This window comes from Salvia hispanica, chromosome 6, assembly GCF_023119035.1.
Source record: "Salvia hispanica cultivar TCC Black 2014 chromosome 6, UniMelb_Shisp_WGS_1.0, whole genome shotgun sequence".
NCBI classification, from domain to species: domain Eukaryota; kingdom Viridiplantae; phylum Streptophyta; class Magnoliopsida; order Lamiales; family Lamiaceae; genus Salvia; species Salvia hispanica.
This window is the reverse complement of record NC_062970.1, coordinates 26,397,759-26,408,283: the sequence shown is the minus strand read 5'-3', so window position 1 is coordinate 26,408,283 and position 10,525 is coordinate 26,397,759. Positions and strand designations below refer to the sequence as shown.

General features: G+C 33.4%; 2 protein-coding genes across 8 annotated transcripts in view; one reads left to right on the top strand and one right to left on the bottom strand.

Annotated features, from left to right (window-relative positions):
- LOC125192435 (general transcription and DNA repair factor IIH subunit TFB4) overlaps positions 1 to 5,470 on the top strand; it is a 7,706-nt gene extending 2,236 nt beyond the window's left edge. For 2 of the 6 annotated variants that reach the window (XM_048090004.1, XM_048090005.1), the window contains exons 3-12: positions 1,372 to 1,466; positions 1,942 to 2,191; positions 2,322 to 2,368; positions 3,007 to 3,044; positions 3,130 to 3,175; positions 3,959 to 4,012; positions 4,126 to 4,194; positions 4,393 to 4,469; positions 4,781 to 4,876; positions 5,168 to 5,470. In XM_048090004.1, the coding sequence (XP_047945961.1) occupies positions 1,372 to 1,466; positions 1,942 to 2,191; positions 2,322 to 2,368; positions 3,007 to 3,044; positions 3,130 to 3,175; positions 3,959 to 4,012; positions 4,126 to 4,194; positions 4,393 to 4,469; positions 4,781 to 4,876; positions 5,168 to 5,246 (851 nt within the window). In that variant the 3' untranslated portion in view covers positions 5,247 to 5,470. Of the gene's footprint in view, positions 1 to 869; positions 1,071 to 1,207; positions 1,253 to 1,284; positions 1,305 to 1,371; positions 1,467 to 1,941; positions 2,192 to 2,321; positions 2,369 to 3,006; positions 3,045 to 3,129; positions 3,176 to 3,958; positions 4,013 to 4,125; positions 4,195 to 4,392; positions 4,470 to 4,780; positions 4,877 to 5,167 lie in introns of those variants that run through there. The other 4 variants (XM_048090001.1, XM_048090002.1, XM_048090003.1 and 1 more) reach the window with 4 other exon arrangements.
- Positions 5,471 to 6,785: 1,315 nt separating this feature from the next.
- Positions 6,786 to 8,178, bottom strand: LOC125196951 (thioredoxin 1-like). Of its 2 annotated transcripts, none has more exons than XM_048095616.1 (2): positions 7,868 to 8,178; positions 6,786 to 7,254 (listed from the first exon to the last, which is right to left on the bottom strand). In XM_048095616.1, exons 1-2 carry the CDS (start codon positions 8,058 to 8,060, stop codon positions 6,932 to 6,934), a joined length of 516 nt encoding a protein of 171 aa, XP_047951573.1. In that variant the 5' UTR covers positions 8,061 to 8,178; the 3' UTR covers positions 6,786 to 6,931. The 2 variants fall into 2 exon arrangements, with proteins under 2 accessions (XP_047951573.1, XP_047951574.1); XM_048095617.1 differs by having other exon boundaries at positions 6,786 to 7,245; positions 7,868 to 8,175.
- Positions 8,179 to 10,525: the final 2,347 nt, after the last annotated feature.

Sequence of the window (10,525 nt, the reverse complement as noted above, 5' to 3'; positions counted from 1 at the left end):
ATATTTACCCTCTGCGCCTTTTTTTATTAAGTAAATCTAAGTTTGAATCTCAACCACAAGATTATAAAATATGTGTGGTCCAGATTTGGTTATAGAGTTATCATGTGATTTGAGGGTTATGATATGATCACATCTCTATATATATATAGGTTATATATACATATATATATATATATTTAATTTAATATAATTTTTTAAATTAAATGGCAATCTTGTGAATTTTTCCAAAACTCCACTTTTATATATTGTATAGATATACATAAAATATTTTTAACTGTCCATTAATTTTATTTGATAGAAACCTCCCAAAATTATAGGGAACAAAATAAATTTGTTAAATTCTATCCCTACAATTATGTAATTCAAATTTGTGATTACAACACCGGGAATGTCTACGTAGATGATAAAATCTACATTGAGTAACAAACAAAATACTAATGAAAGGGAGAAAACATAATGCACCATTAAAACAGAACTCTATCCGTGAATCGTATGATTACTTTTATTTGGAATAGATTATAATAATTAATTAAATTTAAAATCATATTCATGGATTAATTATAGGGAAATAAAATAAATTAGTTAAATTGTATCCCTATAATTATGGAATTCAAATTTGTGTTAAATTATGATTATTTAAAAATAATTATATGCAATTACGATTCTTTTAGAATGATTACAATTGAATTATAAATTATTTACCTAAATAACCCCAAAATTCCTCTTATTTCTCTAAATACGCCCAAAACTCTCCTTTTATATATTGTATAGGGAAAAAAATAAATTTATTTATAAAAATCATCAATAAAAGAAATAAAAACTCAAAAAAATGTGATTATATTTTGTTAAAAACATAATGGTTGGACACTATAGTATTTTTGCTTCTAAACTACCCCTTGCTCGTTGTACACAGCCACCGGTTGCCGCCGTAGTGATCGTCGTCTCTGCGTAATCGCCGCCGTCTGAATCTGGTTTGCGCTTCGACCATCGTCAATAGCCACCGGCCGCCGCCGCCGTCGCTATTGAAGGTTAATTTGCTTCCATCTTCCCCACTTCCTAAAGCCCTAAATGTGAGCCTTAATTAACTTTCATCTTCAAAGCACTACCGAACTTCACAAATATGCAGCTTGTGATTGATTTTCATATGATTTATTTATTTTTTTAAATTTGCTAGAAGCTTCATTGTTGCTCCTTCATTGAATTTCAGATAACAGAGCGAAGATGACTCCTGTCTCATCCAAGCTCTACGCAGGTCCTCTTTTCTTCTATCTGTGTATCAGGAAATCATTCGCATTGTTTATGAAGTATGTATGCATTCAGTTTTCATGTTCTTATCTGACCTTATTGTGATAAGCAATTTGGATTTTGCAGATGATGTGAGTCTGTTAATGGTACTAATTGACACGAACCCATTCTTTTGGAACTCGGCTCAATCCACGCTTCCCTTCTCCAAGTTCTTGACTCATGTAATTTCCTTTACTGAGTGTAGTTTCATTAGTTCATGAAAACAAAATCATGGTTTGTGCTTTTATTTTCGAATTTGAATGGAGTTTTCTTTGCAGCTTTTAATAATTCTACTACCTCCGTCTATAAAAAATTAGACCAAGTTGTGAATGACACGAGTTTTAATGATCAATTGGTAAAGTAAGAGAGAGGGAAGGAAAAAGTTGTGGAAGTAGTGGTAGTGGATTGTGGGGTCCACATTTAGAATGATGTGTAGGCCCTAGGGTTATTATTCGTTAAAAACTTTCCAAATTTAGAATTGGTCTAATTTTGGTGGACGGCCCGAAATGGTAAAATTAGTCTATTTTTTTGTGGACGGAGGTAGTTTTTTTTTTTTTTATTTAGTGTAGCTTCTTCACTTCTAGTTCTATGAAAAATTCATAGTTTAGTGCTGTGTTTCAATAGGTGAAGCAGGTAATGGGATATTTTTCTATGCAGGTACTTGCATTTTTGAATTCTATACTTCTGCTGAATCAGATGAATCAAGTGGTTGTCATTGCAGCTGGTTATAATTCTTGTGGTTACATATTTGATTCATCAGACCCACAGAACCAAAATAAACGGGCAGAGGATTTACTGCATAAATTGGAGGAATTTGTGGACAATGATCAGGAACTATGTCGTGAAGAGACTGTGGATGGCCCAGGGTTCTCACTTCTATCTGGTTCCCTCTCAATGGCGCTTTGCTGTATCCTATTCTTCCTTTTCATTGGTTTGAGATGCATGGATATTCAGCTCATTTTTGCTAATGTTCTCTTGTAGTGGTTGTCTATTTTAATATTGTATTATTTGATTCCCATGACCTTGAGACCAAATAGATATTCAGAGGGTCTTCCGAACAGTGCCACTTCATCCTCAGCCACGGGTAAGTGTATGGTGGAGTAGCTACTGAAGACATTGTATTCTTGATTGGGAATAATAGAATAATAAAAAATTGATGAAGTTATAAGACTTTAGCTTTTATTTCGCTCTGCGGTGAATTTTTCTTATTGGAAACAAAAAAATACTCCCTCCGCCCCATTAAATATGTAACATTTGGTTTTCAGTACGGAATTTTATGAAGTGTTATTTTGTGAGTTATTGAAGAAAGAGAAAGAGGGAGGAAAAAGCAGAGATGATGTTATTTCTATTTTAGGAAACGTTTCATTTTTAATGGGACAACCGAAAAAGGATAACGTTTCATTTTCAATGGGACAGAGGGAGTACTAAAAATCAAGATTAGCCGTTCAAACTGTAGTTGGACTAGATATAAGGTGAGCTGAGAATCTTGACAGCAAAGTCACATTTCACCCTGTCGTAACTTCTCCCTGTCCAATGCCTCACATCCCTTATCCTTCCTCAGTTTGACCAGTCGCTGAATGCCTTGTAAATGCATCATCATTAGTTCTTTGAATGATTTATGTTTGCACTAGTCCTTTTTTCTGAACTGAGATCTTGTATTCATTTCCTAGTTTCGTCAAATCTTACGTAATTTCTAAAGTCTAAGTAAATCTACTATTGCAGATATTATGCTTACATGGATCTCCAGATGGACCTGGACAGTATGTACTTATTTTTTTCTTAATGAATCTAAAAAGAGTACTTTTGCCTTTGTTAGTACCTGTGCTGACTCTTTGTTCTCTGCAGATATGTAGCCATCATGAATTCAATTTTCTCTGCTCAGCGATCAATGGTACGTTTTCTATTCTCAGTTTTCATTTAATAAATGCATTCTTAATTTAATCAACATGTGATTAAGTTAATAAAGAAAATTTCTTTTGCTTGCTATATGAAGAGCAAGAGAAGCAAATTGTATTTGGACCTTACTGTGGATCATGTGAATCCATCTGTCTCTATGGTTATTGTATTGCTTGGTGATAAAAATCAAGGCCAACTACAGGTTGCCTACGTCAATATCTTATGTTTTTTTTAACAGAAAAACCTACCGCCAGTACTTTTCATATTCTTGGCCATAAGGAACTATCTTACATCATTAGCGTTGAGCATAACTTTGAATTTGATGTAGAAGCTTCATCAGTCCCCTGAAATATGGATGCTATTGATACCTAAATTATGGTAGTGTAGAAATTCTGTACAATATGGTATTCTTTTAAGTAATAAGTAATGTACTTGCACGATGGCAGTACGTTTACCTAAGAATTTAAAGAAGCACAAAAGTGGGGTCTTTCTCATGCTCTTTTGCCTAAACCTTGGATGGGGTTTCCTAACAGAAGTACTCATCGATGCTGAGTGAAAAAACTGTACAAGCCTATTACCTTAGGTACATGTATAGACAAAAGGAAACCAGCCTAATTAAGGAAAGTGATCAGATGTACAAATATCAAGTATCATAAGCTATCCATCATTCCTTTATTAATCTCTGTACGTTGGCCTGATTTTCATCACCCAACAATGCAATAACCAAAAATATCTTTTAGATCATTGGCCAATTTTCTCTACATCGATCCTCTTTCAGGTTCCTATTGATTCATGTGTGCTGGGAGCTCAACACTCTGCTTTCCTGCAGCAGGTAGTGTATCAATTTGATGATATCAATTTATTTGTTAATTTATGCATTTATAAAATGATAATGCTGAGCTTCTCTTTGGCATTTTGGTTAATAACATGCATAATTTTCGACAGGCTTCTTATATAACTGGTGGTGTATATCTGAAGCCGCAGATATTCGATGGCCTATTTCAGTATCTTTCGGTAATTGCATATAATTCTCTAGCTTGGATTTTTTTTAGTTGCCTAGAGTAAGAAAAATCTAACTCAGACTGCAATGTTTATGTTAACCAATTTGTTGATTGTAAGATCTGTGGAATTCAAAGAATAGATTTGCAGGCTCCAGATGTTTTTCTACCATATTCTTAAACTAACCAAAAAAGAGACTTTTGTCACATGCAGACTGTGTTTGCTACTGATTTGCATTCTCGTTGCTTTTTACAACTTCCTAAGCCTGCTGGAGTAGACTTTCGTGCATCGTAAGTTACTTTATGTCTTGTACATATAATTTGCATCTTTCATAGTCTATTTTTCTTAAATTCCATCTCAAGGGATGTTAGTTAAAACCCACTCCTCGTATTACTTTTTGGTCCATATGCCATATGCAAATTTATATTTTGGTTTTCCTTAATAGACTAGAATCTTCGGTCCTTGTACCTCTTGCATCCATGTTGCTCATTAGATTAATTTCTGAATTTGGCCGTTCGTTTACTGCAAGACACTATTACTCATGCAGAGCTGAACCTTTTCTCAACCAGAGATATGATCTAATTATCCTATCAATGTGCAGGTGTTTCTGCCACAAAAACACAATTGATATGGGCTACATTTGTTCGGTATGTTTATCTATATTCTGCAAGCATCAGAAGAAATGTTCGACCTGTGGGTGAGTTGCAGCTTTCTCATTTATATAAACCTTTTACAATTCTATTGTCTATTTGTAAAAGCTACTATTTCCTTCAATGGCATTACTATCACTTCGTACGCGTGTGTGCTAATTCATAGAACCATCTGTCTAGTTCGATGAACAATCGAAAGGGCTATATTTTAGCCATGTTTGCTCTCAGTTTATACGCTGTAACTCAATAGATATCTGATCTGCCTAATGCCCTAATACAAGAGGGGGAGATCTATGGCTGTATGATGTGTCTTAATCTGATTCTCGTTGATGATGCAGATCTGTGTTTGGTCAGGCCCAAACACAGAACTCCTCGACAACACCGGACAGGAAGATGAAGACACCGGTTGACGGTTAGGTTCTCAGCTGCTTTGCGACTCAGTTTCCATTGAGTTGTTTGCCTTGATGTTTTTTGATGGTTAATATTGGTTATTGTTTTCATAATCTACTGTAGCCTTTGTTTAATTTTTCTAATTTCTCAATAGATTCCCCCTACCCCCTTAGTACTAGGTAGCTATGCCCCCACTGCACATTTAAAAAAGCGAAGTCATTGATGAATGATGATTACTTGGACGTTTCACATTTTTTCAAGCTCAGTCAGAAAGTAATATTAACTCTGTGCACAAAAATTTACCAATTTTATCATCTTTCACAATCCACCAAAATTAAATAAATTCTAAATATTTTAAATAAATGCTAACCCTGTACGACATTCTAAATGTGGACATCACAATTTACTAACATTGCTTTCACCATCTTTTCCCTTTTTCTCTCTTACTTTATTAATTGTGTATTAAAATTCGTGTTATTTATAATTTTGTCTATTTTTGTGGACGGAATTAGTACTTTTTACGTTATACTAGCAGTGTTGTATCTTGTCTTCAGTTATTGAAAATTTGATATCAAGCATATCACTAGGTCTTTGCCAAACAATCTGAAAAAATAACCTTACAAAATAAATTTACTCTATTTGTCCGTTATTAGGAGTTTTATTTCTTTTTAGCACAGATTTTAAGAAAGATTAAGAAAATAGGTTGAAAAAAGTTATTAGGATGAGTCCTACTACGCGAGTGGAATGTGAAGTCTATTATCATTTATACTCAAAATAAGTTGGGACTTATATCCGCGGACGAACCGAAATGGAAAAAATGAGACTTCTAAACGTGGACGAGGGAGTGAAATATAGTGCACGTGAGTCCCATTTCTTTTCGGCACGAATTTTAAGAAATGTTAAGAAAAGTGAGTAGAAAAAGTTACTGGGATATGAGTTCCACTTATGTATAGTTTTAAATGAAATATGAGTGAAATGGGATAATGAAATGTGTGGTCTTTTATCATTTATAAGTAAAATGAAATGGTGCTCCTATTTGCACATAGATTAAAATTGAAAAATATGACTCCTGTTCGGAGGGAGTAAAATACAGTTACCGTAGGAAACAAGTATTTAGTTTTCATAAGTGAGCTTAAAATCGGTGGTCATGATGGTGTAGAATGTAGATGAGTCTGTCTACTACCAGCAAACTCAAGATTACTTGAAAATCTTTATTTATTTGAAATTTAAAGTACTACTTATTTGAAATTTAAATAACGTGAAAGATGCAAGTGAAGATCCTAAGTATAGAATTTATATACTCAAATCAGCATTCTTTTTGCATAAATGTCAAAGTCATTATCAAGAAGCATAATCACGATGCTCACTGACTACACTGGCATAATTTCACCAGCCAAAACCTTTACTACTTTTTATTTTTCCCCTCATAATATCACTGCTACTTCTCACATTAAGGAATCAATAGAATGTTTACAAGTCATCATCAGATGTCTATGTATACAGATATGAAAACTGAAAGACAACAGGTAATCAGCCAAACGCTTACAAGAGGATTTAAGAATCCAATAATACAAATATGAATGATGCTTTAAATCTGCATCACTATACATTATTTTCATAAGGTTTGTTACATTGATTTTGGGAATGTCGACAAGTAAAGGAAAGAGCTTGAATTCTGAGAAGATACATACAATGTGCACACACTTACAGTTCTACAAGTATTTTTCTATGCAAGTTGTCAGCGTCGATTCTGGAACAGCACCGATGACTGCTTCTTTCTTCTCCCCGTTCTTGAAGATTATGACAGTGGGAATACTCCGGATCCCATACTGTGTTGCAATGCTTGAGCAATCATCGGTGTTGACCTTGAAGCATTTGAGCTTCCCAGCATAGTCCTTGGCCAGTTTGTCGATGACAGGGTGGATCATTCGGCATGGCCCACACCATGGTGCCCAGAACTCAACAAGAACCGGCAAATCCGATTCGATCACATTAGATTGCCAGTCCGGATCAGTAACAGCAGCCACTGCAGTTGCTAAGAAACTAATGATAAGCCATTTCATAAGGTCGAATTGTACAACAACATGATTCTTTTTTTGATAAATTCCTATTCCTATTCCTATCCACGACGTGCAATGAATAATCTAACAAATGTTCACACTTGAATGAGCGATACAAACAATACTTGAGTGGTAAGAAGTTAAAGGGGGCAAGTGCATAACAACTTCATCTTCGTCACTAGGATATCTCCAATCCTACCTCTTTCAATTGGATATAAATCAAAGTTATCCTAAATTGCAGAAATTATGAACAGCCTTATAATATCCCCAGCTTTTAAATGTATGCTTGTAAACAATATATTAGCCTGCATATTTTTATATATCTATGTGAATCTTCAATAGTAAACGGTCCCTAGAGATCCACCTAATGTACTCGCATTCTGCTAATTTTGCATTCTTCGAGTATAATCAATTCTATTAACCATGAGAGAAAGGAAAATTGAGCTCAGATTCTGGAATTAATACATCGAAACACTAAATTAAGCACGGGGAATTGAAACCTAAGTGTTTGCAGTTTTACAAGATACTAATTCAATTAAAAATAACGTTGATTCCCTCTATCAATTGCATAAAATCAACAAAACAGACCTCCAACAGCTGCTGTGTCTTGCGCCTCGCATACGATTCTAGTGCGAGGTGGAGCAAATTTGTGATTGGTCCTCAGATTTGCGGAGGAGCGAGTTGGGAGCATCTTGAGACCCCTCAGCTGGGGAAATCGGACGGAGGCGGAGGGGAGGGCGGAGGCGCGTGGTACGATTAGGGTTTCTAGAACTCCGGCCATGGCGAATACTCAGAATCACACAGAATGTGTGTTGCGCGAGGGCTGTGTTTGAGGTAGATAAGTGGAGGAGAGAGAAACTATGATATTTTGATTTCCAATGAATGGATGAGGAATACTTGCACTTCAAAATTATCGCTCTTATTTGTATAATGCCTTATTATTATTATTATTATGAAAATGAAAATGGGGTCTGTTTTTGTTGTTGGGCTTTCATAAATTGGGTCTGTTTGGGAACTGGGCTTAGAGTTAATACAGTACTACTATACAAATCTCTTATCTAAATCTATGAAATAAAAACCTTCAAATGATTTCATTACAAATAGTAGTACTGCTTTATATTGTTCTCATATAAGCAAAACAATGAAATCAATAATGAAAAGTGAATGTCAGTTAAAATTAAGGTGAACTACGGAACGCATGATTATTGATTGATTACTACTACAATGTATAAAAACATGAGCAAAAGATGATCTAAAATACTGCTTATCCAAATTAGTTATAACTACTCTACCTTTGCCTCGCAGAATCCAAGTTTTAGCCCTCCAACTTCTACTTTCTATTAAACTCTATTACATTAAAGGGTTGATGGCCATATATTTTGAAGATAATATTAGAAAGGCCCAAAGTGGCCTAAACTTTAGGCCCAACCGCAACCTGGAAGCTGCATTGGCGGTGGGCCTGGGCCCAGGTGCGGACGTGGAGCTACATTTTCTCTAGTTTTTTTTTTGTTTTTTTAGTTGTATATAATAGCCTATGTTAGTAGTTATTTCCTCTATCCCACAATAAGAGTCTTATTTTGCTATTTCGGTCTGTCTCATAATAAGAATTCTATTTCACTTTTATTATAAATGGTGAGTAGGTCTCACGTTCCACTAACTTATTTCACTTATATTTTATTATAAAATTAGATATATATAAATGAGACTTATATTCAACTAATTTATTCAACTCATTTTTCTTTACATTTCTTAAAATCTGTGTCATAACTAAATATGGCTCCTAAAGTGGAATGGAAGGAGTATATTACTGTGTGATCAAAATTGAATCATATCTAAATTAAGACCAAATATCCATCTTAGATTATTATAATATCAAACGACTAGGATAGATGTCATGTGGGAACCAAATTTAATACTCCTTCCGTTTCACAGTAATAGAGTCATTTCATTTTCTGCACTCGTTTTGAAAAAATGATGATAAATAGTTAAAGTGAGAAGAGAGTAAAGTAAGAAAAAGAATAATGTAGAGAAGAGTCTTATCTATAATATTCTCTCTTACTTTACTTTTTCTCCACCTCAACTATTTATAATTATTTTTTCAAAACGAGTGCATAAAATGAAATACCTCTATTACTATAGAACGGAGGGAGTAAATTATGACGTTAAAGGGTAATTTTAAAGGTGATAGATCTTAGAGTGACGTGGTCCATATTCGGTCTTTGTTAGAATACAAGATGTGGTTATTATTGCATACGTCCGTCCGTATATATGAGGACAAATAACTTGATAATTTGGAAAAGGAAAATAATGTTGGTCATCTTTCAATATGATTTATAGCCTTATAACCATTTATGTAAAATCAATATCATTTTCAATTCAACTTAATGATATTTTAAATTTTGATTCAATATTATTATAGATAAAGAGTAGACAACATCATGTTTTACTTCTTTCTAATTTGTGTAAATCTCATAAATTATGCCCCATAAATATAATCCTTTTCACATTAATTCTTCCCGATTCTCTTTGTAGTAATGATCTTTAAAATTTAAGAATACAAAATAATTTATTAGCTCCATAAATATGCATATATTTATAGTACTTATAATATTAGTAATCATTTATGAAATTATTTTTTATTAAAAAACTCTATTCTTCATGAACTACAAAAATAGTCTCTGGACTATGCGTTTATCTCCCCAATGAACCCTGGACTTTAAAAATATCCCCAGACAACCCTGGACTAAGCGTTTATCTCGAAAATGGTCATTTTTCACTGTTTCGTGACGAAAATACCCTTTTGGAGGGTTTTGGGGGGTTTAGGCAATTTGATTTCTTTTTACATTTTAAATCTGATATTATTTCAAAATTATCATTCTTCTTCCCTTTTGGCATCCTTCATTTTGTTTCTTTATTTCAATATTAGATTTAATTTTATAAAATTAAAATTTAAAATTCTATTTTTAAATATCAATAAATTTTTTAATTATTAAAATTACTATTAAATAACAAATTAATAGTTTTAATCAATATTTGATAGTGTCTCATATTTAATCAATAAGGTACGACGACGCCTTAGTTTTAATCAATATTTAATAGTTTTAATCATAAATAGATCATATTACAAGATTTAGTCAACTTCAAAATATTTTGAGTCAAATTCTCCTATACATTAGATGCATATTTATTTCGGAATAAATCGTGTTATATGATCTATTTATGATTAAAACTATTAAATATTGATTA